General features: G+C 39.6%; 1 protein-coding gene across 3 annotated transcripts in view; it reads right to left on the bottom strand.

Moving 5' to 3' along the window:
• Positions 1–18,454, bottom strand: part of mkln1 (muskelin 1, intracellular mediator containing kelch motifs) — a 133,217-nt gene that overhangs the window by 76,701 nt on the left and 38,062 nt on the right. For all 3 annotated transcript variants that reach the window (XM_052034089.1, XM_052034091.1, XM_052034090.1), the window contains exons 5-7: positions 17,246–17,355; positions 8,788–8,980; positions 5,524–5,601 (exon numbers count right to left, since the gene is read on the bottom strand). In XM_052034089.1, coding sequence (XP_051890049.1) covers positions 5,524–5,601; positions 8,788–8,980; positions 17,246–17,355 — 381 coding nt within the window. The remainder of the gene's footprint in view (positions 1–5,523; positions 5,602–8,787; positions 8,981–17,245; positions 17,356–18,454) is intronic.

Here is an 18,454-nt window from a genome sequence, read left to right as displayed (position 1 = left end):
TTAGCGGTGCACTGCTAATAAACATATTTTATCGAATGGACCTCGTGGCACTGTGTTACTTTACAGTGAACAGAAGTGAGAACTTAACTCAGATGACAATTCAGGGTCTGGCACATCTCGGATCAGGTCCTCAGCATTCTGAAGGGGGGGGGGGGGGGGGGGGGAGGGTGAACAGCCAGAAGTTAGGGTACATATTGGTACCAATGACACAAGAAGGAAAAGAGATGAGGTCCTGAAGAGGGAATACAAGGAGCTAGATAGGAAGCTGAAAAGCAGAACCTCAAGGGCAGTAATCTCTGGATTGCTGCCTGTGCCACAGGCCACTAAGGGTAAGAATATGTTGATTTGGCAGATGAATGCATAGCTGAGGAATTGGTGCAGGGAGCAGGGTTTCAGATTTGTGGATCATTTGGATCTCTTCTGGGGAAGATACGACCTCTATAAAAAGGATGGGTTAGGAGGGGGACCAATATTCCTGCGGGCAGGTTTGCTCAAGCTGTTGGGAAGGGTTTAAACTCGTTTAGCAGGGGATAGGAACCTGAGTGATAGGTTAGAGATTGGTGCATTCAGTGTACAAGTAGATGCAGCATGTAGAAAGACTGAGGAAGGATAGGCATTTGAAAGAGCAAAATTGCAGTCAATTGGATAGGCTGAAGTGTGTCTACTTTAATGTGAGAAGTATCAGGAGCAAAGGTGATAAACATGGAGCATGGGTAAGTACATGCAACTATGAATGTTGTGGCCGTTACAGCGACTTGGCTGTCACAAGGGTACGAATGGCTGTTGGATATTCTGGGGTTCAGCTGTTTCAAAATGGACAGGTACGGAGGTAAAAGAGGTGGGGGAGAGGCTTTGCTGATCAGGGATCGTGTCACAGCTGTGAAAAGGGAGGACGTCCTGGAGGGATCATCTACAGAGTCAGTGTGGGTGGAAGTCAGAAACAGGAAGGGAGCGATCACTCTCTTGGGAGTATTCTACAGACCTCCACCACCACCACCACCCCACCCCCAACAGCAGCAGAGACACTGAGGAGCAGATCAGGAGGCAGATTTTGGACAGATGCAAAAAATAACAGGGTTGTTGTCATGGGTGATTTCAACTTCCCTAATATTGATTGGCACCTCCTTAGTGTAAAGGGCATAGATGGGGCAGAGTTTGTTCAGAGTGTCAAGGATTCCTGACACAGTATGTGGACAAGCCAACGAAAGGAGAGGCCATACTGGACCTGGTACTCAGCAATGAGCCAGAACAGGTTTCAAACCTCTCCGTGGGAGAGCATTTTGGAGACAGTGACCATAATTCCTTGACATTTACCACAGCCTTGGAGAAGACGATATGGGAAAGTATTTAACTGGGAGAGGGGGAATTAGGCAGGAACTTGAGATTGTAAATTGGGAACAGATGTTCTTGGGGAAGTGCACAGCAGAAATGTGGAGTTTGTTTGGGGAGTACTTGCATGGGTTCTGGATAGGTTTGTCCCACTGAGGCAGGGTAAGGATGGTAGAGTGAAGGAACTGTAGAATATCTTGTCAAGAGAAAGAAAGAAGCTTACCCAAGGTTTAGAAAGCAAGTATCAGACAGAGCTCTGGAGAGTTAGAAGGTAGCCAGGAGGGAGCTTAAGAATGGACAGAGAGCCAGAAGGGGGCATGAGAAGGCCTTGACGAGTAGGGTTAAGGAAAACCCCAAGACATTTGACATGCATGTGAAGAATAGGAGGATGACTAGAGTGAGAGTAGGACCAATCAGGGATAAAAGAGAAAACATCCCTGGAGTAAGAGATAGGGGAGGTCCTTAATGAACACTTTTGCTTTTTAAAAAAGGTTAGGATTAATAAGTCACCAGGGCCACATAAGATATATCCAAGTTTATCATTACACGAAGAGATTGCTGCACCTTTGGTGATGATCTTTGCATCCTCACTGGCCACAGTAGTGCCAGATCAGAGAGTGGTAAATGTCCTTTCTTTGTTCAAGGGAGTAGGGATAACCCTGGGAATTACAGACCAGAGAGTCTTACTTCAGTGGTGGGCAAATTACTGGAGAAGATTCTTAGGAGACAGGATTTATGAGCATTTGGAAAGCAGAGGCTGATTTAGGGACAACCACCACGGTTTTCTGAGGTGTAGGTCATGCCTCACGTGCCTGATTGAATTCTTTGAGCATGTGACAAAGCACATTGAAGGCAGAGCAGTGGATGTGGTGAACATGGATTTTGGTATGTCATTTGATAAGGCTCCTCATGGAAGGCTCATTCAGAAAGTCAGGAGGCATGGGATCCAGGGAAACTTGGCTGTGTGGATTCAGAATTGGCTCGCCCAGAGAAGAAAGGGTAGTTGTAGATGGAGAGTATTCTGCCTGGAGATCAGTGACCAATGGTAGTCTGCAGGGATCTGTTTTGGGACCCCTGCTCTTTATGATTTTTTATAAGTGACTTGGATGAGGATGTGGAAGGATGGGTTAGTAAGTTGCAGGTGACACGAAGGTTGGTGGTGTCGTGGATGTGTCGAAGGTTGCTGAAGGTCACAACAGGACATTGACGGGATACGGAGCTGGGCTGAGAAGTGGCAGATGGAGTTCTGCCTAGAAAAGTATGAAGTGACACACTTTGGAAGATCGTATTTGAAGGCAGAATACAAGGTTAATGGCAGGATTCTTAGCAGGGTGGAGGAACTTGGGGTCCACGTCCATAGATCCCTCAAAGTTGCAGTACAGGTTGATAGGGTTGTTAAGGCGGTGTAGGGAGTGTTGGCCTTCATGAGTCGGGATATTGAGTTCAAGAGCCACTAGGTGATGTTGCAGCTCTATAGAACTCTGGTCAGACCACACTTGGAGTATTGTGTTCACTTCTCATCACCTCAATATAGGAAGGATGTGGAAGCTCTAGAGGGTACAGAGGAGATTTACCAGGATGCTGCCTGGATTGGAGAGCACGTCTTATGAGGATAGGTTGAGCGAGCTAGGGCTTTTCTCTTTGGAGAAGAGAAGAGGAGGATGAGAGGTGACTTGATAGAGGTGTACTAGATGACAAGGGGCATAGACCAAGTGGACAGTCAGACTTTTTCCTAGGGTAAAAATGGTCTTACACAACGATAATTTAAAGGTGATTGGAGGAAGGTATAGGGGATGTCAGAAGTTTTTTTGTTGAAAACAGAGTGGTGGGTGTGTGGAATGCACTGCTGGCAGAGGTGGTGGAGGCAGATACATTACGGACATTTAAGAGACACTTAGATAGGCACATGAATGATTAAAAAATGGAGGGCTACGTGGGAGGGAAGTGTTAGATCAATCTTCGAGTAGGATAAAATGTCAGCACAACATGGTGGGCTGAAGGGCCTGTACTGTGCTATAGCGTTTCAGGTTCAAACTCTAATTATGAAACATGGAACAGTGCAGCACAGCAACAGGCCCTTCAGCCATGACATTGTGCTGAATTAAAACTAGTAATTAAATGCTCAACTGAACTAGTCCCCTCCATCTACAAAAGGCCCATGTACCTCCATTCCCTGCATATTCATGTGCCTATTTAAGAGCCTCTTAAACACCTCTATCGATTTGCCTCCACTACCACCCGACAGCGCATTCCAGGCACCCACCACTGTAAAATAAAACTTACCCCACACACCTCCTTTGAACTTACCCCCGTCACCTTAAATGCATGCCCTCCAGTATTAGACATTCCAACCCTAGGGAAAAATACCAACTGTCTACCCCATCTATACCTCTTATAATCTTCAACTACTATTAGGTGTCTTCTTAGCCGTCACTGCTCCCGATATTGAGTTGCGCACAATACCCAGGCTGTCAATGCCTACGAATACTTTCTTGACCAAGATAGTTTTCCTCCACATGGGAGGGTGACCAAAGCTCATTCTAGAGAAGTACAACTTTTTTGTTAGTCCTCAAAATGAGTATTTTCCATTTGCTCGGAGTTCCAGTCAATCTTTCACGAAGCAAAGACGTACGGGTAGGTTAATTTGGGTTTAAGATGGGCGGCGCGGACTCATCGGGCCGGAAAGGCCTCTTACCACGCTGTAAATAAATTTTTTTAAGAATTTTTTTTTAAAAAAAAGCACAAACACTGGGCTCCCCGTGCTAAAAAATAAAAACATACACCAAATGTGAATATACCAAAAATAATGGGGAATTTGGGCTTTTGTGGAGATGAACTATAACCAAGAAAAATAAAACAGAATTTGACCATGCTGCAATTTTAAAAATAGAGGGGTAAACACAGACATGTGCCCAGTCAAATTTTTACAGCTTTTCAACAGATTCCAACATCTGAAACATGTGTGAATAATTTATTTTTTTTTAAAAATGAAGCACGTGAATGCATTAGGAGGAGAGACTAAGGGAGCTAGGGCTTTACTCACTGGAGAGGAGGAGGATGAGGGGAGACATGATAGAGGTATAAAAAACATTAAGAGGAATAGATAGACAGCCAGCACCTCTTTCCTAGGGCACCAACGCTCAATACAAGAGGGTATGGCTTTAAAGTAATGGGTGGGAAGTTCAAGGGAGATATCAGAGGAAGGTTTTTTTTTTACCCAGAGTGTGGTTGGAGCATGGAATGCGCTGCCTGGGGCGGTGGTGGAGGCAGGTACATTGGTCAAATTCAAGAGATTGCTAGATCAGCATGTGGAGGAATTTAAAATAGGGGGATATGTGGGAGGAAGGGGTTAATGGTCAGGTGAGCTTTAAAGGTTGGCACAACATTGTGGGCCAAAAGGCCTGTATTGTGCTGTACCATTCAATGAATAAGTGAGAACTTTACTGTATTGTGCAAATATACTTTCATGCAATAGAAGATAACCTGTCTGCCCTTTCTGCCAAATGTGAAAGACAGGACAATACCCCCAAACGTGGAGTGGGGCATTGTTCCCAAATCCAGCCAACATCACCAAAACAGAGGTTGTTTTTCTTTGCTGAATACAAATTACCTCTGAAAAATACCTGCTGCATTTCCCGACACTGAAAGCAACTGCATTAACAGGTAGCTTATGATGTGTTCATCACTTCACAGACCTTCATAGAACTGGGATGAGGGACAAGATTCTTGAAAGGATCTCTCCAATTTTGTGCACAACATAACTTGAGCCTTATTTCTGGAGGAATTTCATTTACAATACAAACTGCTCCTCAAATATTCATGCAGAATATTATTCTTCCTTTGCTCCACCTGGAACACAGACCTTCGGTACACAACTGCTCACAGTAAATTAACCACACCACTAAACTGGGGTTCATAGGCATGCACAAGACCTGCTGCACCAGATCTCAAACAAGGCAAAATAATGTTTCCCAACATAGATGAGCTTCTTTACAATGGCCTGCAGCTTCATTCACTTAAAACCCATTATCTGATTAACACACGGTATGATATCTTTCCATATACAGTCTGGCAACAACATCCTCTGACATTCCATTATATGTGACTCGGGGGTTGCAGGATGGGAAATCAACTTTCAAGCCAGCCCAGTTACCAAAATAGAAACTACAAAATCCACATTAGCACATTCCCTACCTTTGTTGCTTTGAGGGATGATCTGCGTCCACCTGGGCTTGTATTCTTGTTGACTAATGTACTGATTAAACAAACCATCTGCAATTAAGAGAAAATTTTTTTTGGATGGTGCTGTGCAGCAAAAGAAACAAATTTTGCTTGCCCAATTTTTGATGTAGCCTTTGCCCCCTCATCTTTCCTCTTCTTTTGCACTCAAGTTTCAATCCTCTGGTCAAGTTAATAAAACCACTCATGTCAGGGGCACTTGGCTGCCATTAAATTCTTTTCACCAGTGGCTTATGTGCAACGTGACACTGAATTTCTGTAAAACCACAGGTGGATAAGAATTCTCCGTTCCAGATTTTACCAAGTTTAACACAGCAAGAGGAAAAAAAAGTAAATCAAAGCATATATGAAAACAGTCAAAATCAGTTCCCAATTTCCATTGAAGATAATGCAAAACAGGTTCAATCATCAACTGAGAAGTCACATTCTACAAATGTGGTTAAGTTGCAAAACTGTAAAAGGCATGCTATTGAAAGAGAAGACATATTCGTGGGTTAAGGTCTCCCATAACTATTCATGCACTTTTCCCCCCCTTTGCATTCAGAAATAAGAGGATTGATTTAAGACCTAAACCAAGGTGTTCTTCTATGTCGAAAAATAATTCAGAAAGAGAAAACAAGTTACTTAAGTTTGCAGGGTGCCCTCAACCATGGTTGAGGAGGCTCTTGACCACATCTCATCTATTTCCTGCACCTCTGCTCTCATCCCTCTCCTCCTGTGCAAGACGAATGAGAGTTCTTGGTCCTCATTTCCATCCCACCAACCTCCACATTCAACAAATCATCCTTCACACTTTGCAACATTTTGTACAAGATTCCACCACCAGACACATCATCTCCTCCCTTTTCACCATTTGCCAGGAGCTGTTTCTTGGTCAATTCCTTGATCTGTTCAGTCTCCAACCATTCTAGCACTTTCCCATACAACCACAGGAGATATGACACCCACCCTTAGACCTCTTCCTTTCTCACCAAAGTTTTAAATAGTCTTTTCAGGTCGAGCAGCAATTTGCTTGCACTTCCAATCTGACTCGTTCAATGACATTCATAATGTGGTCTTGTCTACGTTGGAGAAACTAAATATAGACTGAGTGACCACTTTGTGGATACCAGTATTGAGTCCACAGGGCTGACCATAATCTTCCAGTTGCTTGCCACTTGGTTCTTCATCCAACTTCCATTCTGAGCTATATGCCCCTGACCTTCCACACATTTGTAATGAGGCCCATCCCAAGTTCGAGGAACAGCACCTCATCCTCCACCTGTGCATACAGTGACTTTTCAGTCTCAATGTTGAATTCAACAGCTTCAAGCAACTTGGACACACAAGAGACTGCAGATACTGAAATCTGAAGCAACAATCTGCTGGAGGAACTCAATGGGTCGATCAGCATCTGTGAGAGGAAAGGAATTGTCGACATTTTGGGTCGAAACCCTGCATGAGCCTCCAGCGACTTGTTTGCTCGGTAAAAATGAAACTGGCCAGTTCTGCCGGAGGTCATCGATATGTAATATTGGCCCAATTTTTCCTCTCTCCACTAGCATGGCATGACCTGCTTTGCATTCTTGACAGCTACACATTTCACAGTGTTAAAGTTTTTGTTAGTGTTATCTAAATGTCCTCATTACCCCATCAACCAGATTACATCATCAATATCTTATGTCCACAACAAACCTGACCACGTCACATCAGAGATATTCCCCACATCTGATCCAACCTTCCCCAGCTTCTCTGCAACAATGAACAAAAATAGTTTTCTTCCTGTTTCTTTTCTGAAGTGTCTTCAGCCCAAAATGCCAACTCTTTCTCGTTACAGATTCTGCCTGACCCGATTGTTTCCTACAGTTTATTTTTCAGATGTTGCATTTTTCCAAGAAACCAAAAGATAAGTGGCAAAAAGCTGAACTCAGGTTCTGAATGTTAAATATATACTTCAAAATGTTTTCATTATTAGTTTAAGTTTGTTGCTTTCTGTTCAGTTACAATTAAAGACCTGACAATACTATCGACTGTGGAATGGTGCCCCACGGCTGGTTAATTTACGTGAAAGGTCAACACCCGATGAATGAATATGGGAACAAAGTTAACCCACTAGCATCTGCTCTGGTATTAAAGGTTAAACTACATATTGCTAGTTAATTCAGTAGCATTTCTGTAATATGGTACCTTTCCATTATTTTTTTCCAAATACCGTTTACAGTTTTTCAGCTTAAAGTCAGGTTATTCAAATAGTACTTAAATGTTCCTGACCCATAAAAAAATTTAAAATTTCATCTCACAGCCATTTTACAAATCATATCTAACATCACTCATTTAACATATTGGAACAACATATGTAGCCATGGGCTACAGAAGGTCCTGAATGGGGAAATATTGCGCCTCAGTCATACATTTTGCAACTCAAAAATAGCAGAACTACGACCATCAGAAAAGAAACTAAATTATTCAGACCAAGACAAATTACGCAGGATCAATCTATTCTCGTGATAACCTTCCAAGTTTACATTCTTGAACATCTCTACAGGAAAACCAAAACAATGAAAATTCTGATTATGTGAATCAAAGTAAAAACAATGGTTTAAGGAGGAACTCTTCGTGCATAATCTGCGACATTTGGGTTAAAGGGATAGTCAACGTTTTTGTATGAGACACTGCATCAGGACTGAGAGTGTAGAGGGGAGGTGGACAGTCTAAAGAGGTGAGATAGACTGGTGAGGCTAAAGCTAATCTTTCTAATACCCTAATTTTTGCATTACTGCACATCTACAGACCGAGTGGCTATTTCAATTTGATTTATCCCCAAGAAAGCAGTTTTATCCTCATTACTGCTTGGATATTTCTAAATCTGCATTGCATTGTCAATTAATCCAATTTACCACATATCAGTTCAGATAGCTGAAGAAAATCTAAAGTCGTCAAGACAATAGACTTTATCACATTCACAACAGAAACATATGCACACATCCTAATTTGTTTCCTTTCTATCCCATAAATGGAATCCCAGTCAGAAGTCTTTATTTTGAAACAATGATCATGCATCTTGCATTGTGGCCCTTGGAAACACACACCCTGCCTTGGCATCCATCAGCATTTGCCATGAACTCCAAGCTCAATATCACGAAAGAAGGGGCCAGAGTTATTTACGAAGACATGTGCAGCATTACCAACGGCTCCTTCTCAATTTGTTTACACAGGAAAGCATCAAAACAATACACTCACCACTGACAGCTTTCTCAATCAGTCCCTCACAAGCATCGAAGTCACCTTTCAGAACCAACTTGTCATGCAGTTCAGTTAACATTGGATGCTCCAATGCAATCTTAGTTTTCTTCTGTAGTGACTCAAAGGCCTCGGTGTAGTTGTGCTGACGGAAGTGTTTCAAGCAGAGCCTAATGGCTTCTTGTTCACGGTACTACTGGAACATAAGGAAACAGTGACGAACATTTTTATGTTACAAAATACTTGGTGCCCAGTAGTGTTAACACACCAAATTAAAGAGTATGTACACTAATTTGTCTCACTAAAGTAGGAATTTGTCAGCCTTTTGCAAGCTTGGAACTCAATTATCATATTTCATTAACATATCCTAACTTGAGACCAATGAAGGTGAGTGCATCATAACGTTTGGATCAAAAAACAAAACTGCTGGAGAAAGTCAGTGGATCAAGTAGCATCTATATCGGCAAAGGGATCGGCAACATTTTGGGTTGAGACCCTGCATCATACCCAAGAGTGTAGCGGGGAGATCAGAGGTGATAGGGAGGGGCGAGGCAGGGACTGACAAGTGATAGATGGAAGCAGGTAGAGGGAGATGGGCAGATGGAGCCAGGTAGGGGGTAATGCGAAAGGGTGGAGTCAGGAGACAGTAGTTTGTGGGCGATTGGTAGAGACAGACAAGTGAAACAAAAGGGGGCAGATGGAGCCAACTGGGGGCCCCGCACCTGGTTCCATCCGCTCATCATGTCTCTCCTCACTTGGTTCCACATACTGCCTGCCAGTCACTGCCTCACCAGTCTATCTCACCTCTTCAGACCGTCCACCTCCCCCCTACACTCTCAGTCCTGATGCAGGGTCTCATACCAAAACATTGACTATCCCTTTGACCCACTGAGTTCCTCCAGCAGCTTGGTTTTTGCTCCAGATTCCAGTATCTGCAGTCTTGTGTCTTCATAATGTTTGGGGTTCCACTGAAGAGATTGAAGACTTAGGACACGAGAAAATCAAACATAGATAATTTGGTTTTCAAAGGATATATTATTTCTTTCAAATTTTATTGACAAATTTTGAGCTTAGTCTTGTGCCTCATTTTGCTGACAATATGTCAAAATATAGCCCAGTTCAGAGAATTAATTAGTCAATGCAAGGTTTTTACCATTGTAAACCTACCTAGATTTACAACTTCCACAAGTGTCAAAATTCATTTCTTTTCAAACCAAAAATTACTCACTGAAGCAGCTTCTGTTGGCATGTTGTGCAATAGGAATCTCACATATTGGTGCCGGGAGCAGAAATACCCAAACGATTGATCAAACCAACTTTAAATGTGCTAAGATAATGCCACTGTTTGTCTTCATTTGATATTAATATTAGCTTTTAGACTAATTTACTCACAGGATGTGCCATCAGTAGCAAGGCCTGCATTTACTGATCATCCCTAATTCCCCATGAAGGTGGTGGGAAGCCATATACTTCCCACTGATCTCCATCAGTACCAGGACTATAATGTTGTATGGGAGTTTCCAGATTTAGAAGCCAATGGTAAAGAATAGTATCATATCCCCACGTTGTAATGGTGCACAAAGAGAAAACTGCAGGCTATCCTGTCAACGTGCTTCTACTGCATTTGTCCTTGTATCATGGGTGTGCAAAATATCCTATGCCTGTAACTGCACTGCATTTACTGCAGTGATATAGCGCATTCTTTTTCAATCTTTTTATTAATTTTCAAATTAGTACATAATATATCTAACATTAGCAATTATACATATGGTGCAGAGAGATCAGGACAGCAATAACAACAGTTTATTCATATATATAAAAAAACGCAAGCAGTAAAAAAAAAGTAATCTAGACCTCCCATTCTCTTATTAAGTGAACAAATACAAAAGGAAAGATTGAGAAGTGAAATTTAATTATAAGAAAGAAGCCCCAAATCAAAAAAAATTGATAATAAACCAAAAGAAATAAAAATTTCAAAAAAAACTGGACTGATATTTCTTCAATTAAAAAGAAAAAAAGCATTATTATGCTGTCAGCTCCATTCCTCTGTATTCATGGGTTATTGAAAGAGATCTGAAAAAGACCAGCTTATATCATATGGAAATATTGAATAAATGGACTCCAAACTTCTTCAAATTTAAGTGAAGGATCAACAGTACCACTCCTAATTTTTTCAAAGTTTAAACATGCTATAGTTTGAGAAAACCACTGAAAAGTGGTGGGAGGTATTGGATCCTTCCATGTGAACAAAATGGATCGCTTGGCCATTAATATGACAAAGGCAATCATACAACAAGCAGAAGTAGATAAATGATGAAATTCCATCATTGGTAACCCAAAAATTGCAGTAATAGGATGAGGTTGTAAATCAATGTTCAATACAGATGAAATAATGTTAAAAATGTCTTTCCAATACTTTTCCAAAAGGGGACAGGACCAAAATATGTGTGTCAGGGAAGCCACCTTTGAATTACATCTGTCACATATAGGATTTATATGATAAAAACGGGCTAACTTGTCCTTCGACATATGGGTCCTATGAACCAACTTAAACTGTATCAAAGTGTCTAGCACACATTGAAGATTTATTAACTAATTGAAGAATTTTCTTCCATGTCTCTGTAGGTAAAAGTATCTGGAGTTCTCTTTCCCATTCATTCTTAATTTTATCAAGTTCCTCTGAACGTATTTTTATAATCCGATCATAAATTATTGCTATCAGGCCCTTCCGATAAGGATTAAAAGCTAAAATTTTTTCGGTAATTTCAATTTTATATGGTGTCAGAAAAGGTGGTAAAGTAACTTTTAAAAAATTCCTAATCTGTAAATATTGAAAAAATGTGATCTCGGCAGATTGTGTTTATTAGACAACTGTTCAAAAGATAAAAAAGTTTATCAATGAATAAATCTCGAAAACATGTTATTCCCTTCATTCTCCATAAGGAAAAGGCTGAGTCAATTCTAGATGGTTGAAAGAAATAATTAGATTGAATAGGACTTGATAAATTAAATTTATTCAATCCAAAAAATTTACAAAATTGAAACCATATCCGTATTGTATGTTTAACTATTGGATTAGTCACTTGTTTACTCAATTTAGTAAGTGCAAAAGGGAATGAAGCTCCTAAAATAGAAACTAATGAAAATCCTTGCACTGATTCACACTTAGGGTGTACGCAACAGGGACAATGAATTCTATCTAAATCTTGTGCCCAGAAAGTTAAGTATCTAATATTAATTGCCCAATAGTAAGATCTAAAATTAGGCAAAGCCATACCACCATCCTTTTTTAATCTTTGTAGGTATTTCTTACTTAACTTTGGGTTTTTATTCTGCCATATACATGAAAGAATTTTGGAATCAATAGTGTCAAAAAAGGATTTCGAAATAAAAGTTGGAATCGCCTGAAATAGATACAAAAATTTTGGTAAAATATTCATCTTAACTGCATTAATTCGGCCAATCAACGATAGAGAGAATGGGGACCATTTAGTAAATAATTGTTTAACATAATTAAAGGTAAAAAGCTCACTTCAAATAAGTCCCTGTGTTTCTTGGTAATTTTAACACAGGTACGAAAAATAATCAGTCACTAATCTAAATGGTAATTGCCTATAAATTGGGACTTGCATGTTTAGTTGGAAAAGTTCACTCGATATAATGCATTCTCAGTGACGTGCCGGTAGACGAGGTGTCATTCGTTAAGGATAGAGAACAACAATTTTTAAACAAGAGCATTATTAATTAATAAAAAACACAATGCAGTACTAACAGTGACCACTGAAGTTAGGAACAGATACCAACTCTCTCAGTACTTGTATATTTTAGTGTGAAGCATGTTAGCTTAATTGATAAATTAAGTGAATTATGCAGTGGCTCAACTATTTCCCCAAGTCACAAAGACATTCAGTGACATCTACGACAAGGATGTTGTTCCACTGATTCTGTTCTACTACACAAATAAACCCAATTTACATCAGGGAACAAAGACCAATTTCTCTCCCTGCAAGCTCTGTCCCACCTTCTCACAGCCCCTCACTAAGGCTGGAATCAAACTTAAGCTGACTGGAACAGAACTAGGAATGTGCACTGATCCCTGCAGCACAACACTCATTTCATCTTGCCACTCAGAAAAGACCAAATTAGCATTTATGATAGAGAAGTTGTTTTTGGTTTATCATGGGTGTAATTGGGCAATGCAGGCTTACTGGACCAGAATGTATAAATGAAGCCGTGCTGTATAAATGAAGATTTAAAGTGAAATAGTTGAATATGCAGATTGTTTGCCTGGTGGGATAAGAGCCCGTTTTGAAGAAAATCTATCCATATCATATGTTAACAGACAAAGTACAATTTTGAATTAGTTTTTGCTTTGTGGAGTTATTATTGACTTAACTACACAATGTAGTAATCAGCAAACTGTCACTTAGTTGGGCAAGAAAAAAGTCAACTGGCTAACTGTAACAAAGAATTTGGGCCCCATAATCGAAGGAAGGATGTGCTGGCATTGGATTTTCAACATGATTTTGTGAAAAGGAAATAATGTTTGACCAATTTACTGGAATTCTTTGAAGGATGAACAGGTGCATGTGGTTACGTATTGGCATGGATGCAAGTTTGACTGGTGAACAGGAAACAGAGAAGGCCTGAATGGGTTTCTTCCCCCATTGGTTTGACGTTACAAGTTGTGTGCCATAGAGATCGGTGCTGGGGCTTCAAACTTTTGTAATTTATACGAATGACTGGGGTGAAGGCTCAAAGGTATTGTTGCTAAATTTGCTGATGACACAGCTAAGTAGGAAAGCAAGTTGTGACAAGGACATCAGGAGGCTACAAAGAGATACAGAAAGGTTAAATGAGTGGGCAAAGATTTAGCAAATGGAAAATTATGAGGAAAGTGAAATTGTGTATTTTGGAATCATTAACTCTTTCATGTTCCCAAGATTTTGTCTTAACTGCTTACTCTTTCCAGATTTGTGTTTTTAAAATCATACTAGCAGCAGGGATGAGGGACAAGTTGTGTCAAGCATGGAGAAGCTTAGGTTGCTTCCTTCGGAGCAGAGGAAGTGAAAAGGAGAAATTAAGTCATTAAGGACACTTGCCATCCAGGACATGCCCTCTTCACATTACTACCATTGGGGAAGAGGGACAGGAGCCGAAAGGCCCGCACTCAACATTTCAGAAACAGCTTCTTCCCCTCCACCATCAGATTTCTGAACAGTCCATGAACACTCGTTATTCCTCTTTTGCACTATTTAGTTTTTGTAACGTAGTAACTTTTGTGTCTTGCACTGTACTGCTGCTGCAAAACAACAAATTACATGACATAAGTCAGTGATAATAAACCTGATTATGATCCTGGACAAATCCAAGATAACAAAATTTTAATATAGAATAAATGAGAATTGGAGAAACGTTTCTAAATATCTAGTCTGCGACCAGTGCAATAGATGCTAGCATTGCTCGTGACATCCAGATGTCCAAAATGACTATGATTTATGGCGCATGGCACAAGGCAGAAGATTTTGTTAAAAGATAATCATTTCAGCTTGTATATATTTAGCTACTGCTAGAGAAAGTAATATGAACAGGTTCACTAATAACATTCTGAAGGGAATAGGGGTCAATATTTGAAGAGAAATAACTTGCAGGAGAGTGGGGGGAAAAAAAGGAAGTGGCTAGCTAAACAAAGGACCCAGCACAGCTACAATGGCCAGGTATGCTGTATCATTTTATTAAGTGCAATTAAAATCAAGCTTCAAAATACTATTTGATGTATCCAAACATGTAAGTGCACAAATGCTATTTAGCAAATACAGAAACCAAATAGAAAGAGGTACACAAAATTAGAACTGAACACAATTATAGGGAGGCTGTCAATGGAATGCAACCATGGCAAAATTACTTTTAGGAGTTTAACTCCCGAAGACTATCGTTTTTAAATTTTGAGATCTGGGAATGTGGTGCTAAGCTCCCTTATGAACTACCAAGTCCTTTTAGTGCAGGAGTTTTTTTTTTTAAATTTCATTCTTAACAGGTTTAAAATGTTTCTCAATGTTAAAAAACTTGGAAATGTCAATGGATGGGTATGAAGAAGTGCTCAGGAGTTTTCCATCAACAATTTTATTATAGGTTCAGTGGAAAGTCCACAAAGGCATGGAAATACAACTAAGACACAGTGCTGTCAATTCCACCATGTAGATCTAATGAAGCCTCAAGATCATCCCAATGATGAAACTGTTGAGACGCTCTTAGTTAAGGCCTCCCCCAAGAACATGAAGTGGTACAGTAGTTAGTGCTGTTACCTCACAGCTCCAGGGATCCAGATTCAACCCTGACCCCATGGAGTTTGTACGCTCTCTCCACGACCATTTGACTTTCTTCCAGGTGTTCGGATTTCCTTGCATATTTCCATAAAATGTGATTAGGTTAACTGGCAACTGGAAATTACCCCTTAGTGGTGTCGGACAGTGGCAAAAAGAACCCAAGGGCGTTAATAAGCATGTGAGAAGAACAAATTGCAGGGCTACACTAAAATAAGGGGAAAATGGAACAAATCGATTTGCTCCCTGGGAGCCAACATGAACCTGAAATGCCTCATCTTGGTGTGTTGTAAGTATAGATAACTAGGTATCCCCAGTGTTGTTGGGCAGTGAATTGCAGGATTTAACCCCAAATTATGATGTGCAATTTGGAGGGAGAACCTATAGTTGGTGGCAGTCTCATGCTCCAGTTATCGCTCTTCTTCTTGGTAGTAGAAGTCTCATGTTTGGAAAGTAGTGTCGAAGTAGTCTGGGTGAATAATTGCAGTGCATTCTTTCTTTAAAAAAAGAGCCAAATCCCTGAGTACAGGTTACCCAACCTCTGATCTTCTCTGGTAGCCACAGTATTTATATTTCTAGTTGATTGTAACCCTGAGGATATTGATGCCAAGGGACTCAATTATGGTTGTGGCATTGAGTGTTAATGATTGGTGGGTAGACTGCCATTGCCTCATACATTTGTGACATGAACACAATGTACCACTTATCAGCCCTTGCTGGAATGTTGTTTAGCTCTTGCCTGGTGGTAAAGATTGCAGGTGTGGAAGATTGCTATTGAGAGAACAATTCAACTGATTCCCCTGTTCTCTGATACAAGTGAATGTTCTTAGTTTAAGAGCACTTGAAGTCAAACTCAGCTTGCATTGTACAGCTTCTAAAATCTTGGGAACTGATGGGAAAGTGGTTTGAAGGTTCTGATCAAAGGTCAGACCCAAAATGTTAACTCTTCTTTCTTTCTGATGGACACTCACTGACCAGCTATTTACAGCATTTCCTGTTTTTGCTTCAGCATTTCAGAAAATGCATTTTTTGACTGTTTTAGGAGTGTACTTTGAAATTTTTTACCAACTTGAACCTGCTCATGTTACTTGCTTAGAAATTGCTGATAAGTAACAGGTAAGGAACCAGAAACATTAAAGGCTGCAATGGCAAGACCATTAGTACATAAAATGAAAAGCCAAATTAAACCCAACTGAGGGAAATTGTGAATCAGGGAGGGACACAGACTGTCTGGTGCTCCACCTCAAACACTTTCCAGCACAAACGTCAAACAAGTATCCAAAGGAAATAGTCAATTTCCATCAAAGCATTCTTTATCACTCACTAGAAGCCATCCCAAGCTGATAAAATTCATTGTGTTGAATCTAGATGATAAGTTGATGACTAATGAGCTATTACAGGTTTCTTCACAGTTCAATATAAGAAACGCAACAACAGATAAAATTAGATTTTCAAAGTAGTTGTGCACAGCACCATTTCAATTTCATTTCATTCACTTTGAAGGTTCAACAGTTCTGTCCTGAAAATTAGAAAATAGTTATTTAAAATATTCTAAGCATCTGGAATTGAGCAAAATTTGGTTATGGCCAATTTCATGAAATGAGGTGGTTTTCTGAAGGTTCAGTTTATATTTTTTTTGGGCAGGGAAAAGAGAGAGAGAGAGAAAGAGAAAAAGGGGGGTTGAAGATAATTACATTTTAGAAAGGTCTTTGTTCAGGTGATGTCAAGGCTACATCTGTCAGCAGCAAAAAAACATGGAAACATTCTTAGAGCAGTTAGACAAGAAGAGTTAAAACAAAATTCAGTGACATTTGTTTTCTATTTCAACCCAGCTTTCAAATACAGAAGAAATGGAATTCAAATTTACTTGAGTTATGAATAAAGGTCTTTATCAAACTGCCATTCCAGCATAACTTTAAAATATGCACCTATATTTTTCAAGTTTTTAAATGAGCTTCAGAACAAATTCCTCTTACTATCAACACATCACTCATTAGTGAAAATGTATCTTCACTCCTAATCACTGAATTATTTCTGATCATTAAAACAATACATTCAAAGCATTAAGAAATTTTAAAATTCAGTTCAACTCTGAGGGGAGAAGTCTTACATATAAGATGATACATTATTCCTACCTTGCTGTACCAGTTAAGGCAGGGTTGTACAATATCTGGTTCATCTATTCCATGTACTTCAACATACCAGATGCTGAAGTTAAAGCTAGGACCCCAGGACATTAATGGAACTATAAAAAGGATGGAAAAAGAAGTTTCAAGCCTACCTTTAAATATGTCGTAGTTCTATGCAAAATTATAAATATATTTTGTACATAACCTATTTACTAATTCAATGTAATAATTATAAACAATTATGGATGCAAATTATTGTGACATTTTTTGCGGTTAAACAGATTTGGCAGCGAATGTACAGAAAGAAAATAAACCAACATATTTAGTTCAATTGTTAGGAAAGAATACGAAGCATGAAGTTACCTGCATTAATGTGGCCTCAAAGTTTTATGCAGCTGCGAGCTGACTTCCCAACTTTTATACTCAATGACCAACTGATAAACGTCAAAAATATGAATTCTTCATGCCATGCAAAATATTTCAGGACAAACTTGCCATAACCAATTGAAATCTTAGCCAATTAACATATTAGAGCAACAGTATTCAGGGTGAATATTACCAGAAGTAGCAGACTAGTCACCTTACAAAAATGAATATTAAATATTAATTTGCCATGGGTTGCCAGACAATGAAATTTGCCAGCTACAATGCAAGCTTCAAGGTTGTTTAAAATGGATTCCAATTAGTATTTCTTATTGATAAAAGAAATACTCCCTGCATCTTTTGCTACTCAGTCCCCATTATAGTTCTGTACTGAAGTACTACTTCATTGAAGATTTTTTTTTATTTACATCTATTACTTATTGCTTTCAGCACAATCTTTCTGCATTGGTCAATTTAAAAATTACAACTCTAGGTCATTAGCACTGAAACTTTACTGTTGCAATTTTGACTCTGCTCAAAAAGGAAGTAACACAAAAAGGTACAAGGATCAGGCTTCCCAAAACAAAAGCATGAAGTTCTCACTAACATGAAGCTCTACCCCAGTAACAAATTATAAGCAATGAACCTCAATAGTTTCTTTTCCCCTGAAAGAGGTTGACGAAGATGGGCAGAGGAGGAAAAATAACACTAAAGACGATACATAACATATCCAAGAACAGTGCAACCAGTGAAAGCACCAATTGCAACGTCTCACTCTCACAAATGATCAACTCATTTTAAAAAGATGGGAGGGAGATAAAGTTGATTTTCGAGGCACAGAAGTAATAGAAA

Source organism: Pristis pectinata, chromosome 19 (assembly GCF_009764475.1).
Source record: "Pristis pectinata isolate sPriPec2 chromosome 19, sPriPec2.1.pri, whole genome shotgun sequence".
NCBI classification, from domain to species: Eukaryota; Metazoa; Chordata; class Chondrichthyes; order Rhinopristiformes; family Pristidae; genus Pristis; species Pristis pectinata.
Note: the sequence above shows the minus strand (reverse complement) of the source record. Positions and strands in the feature narration are given on the sequence as shown.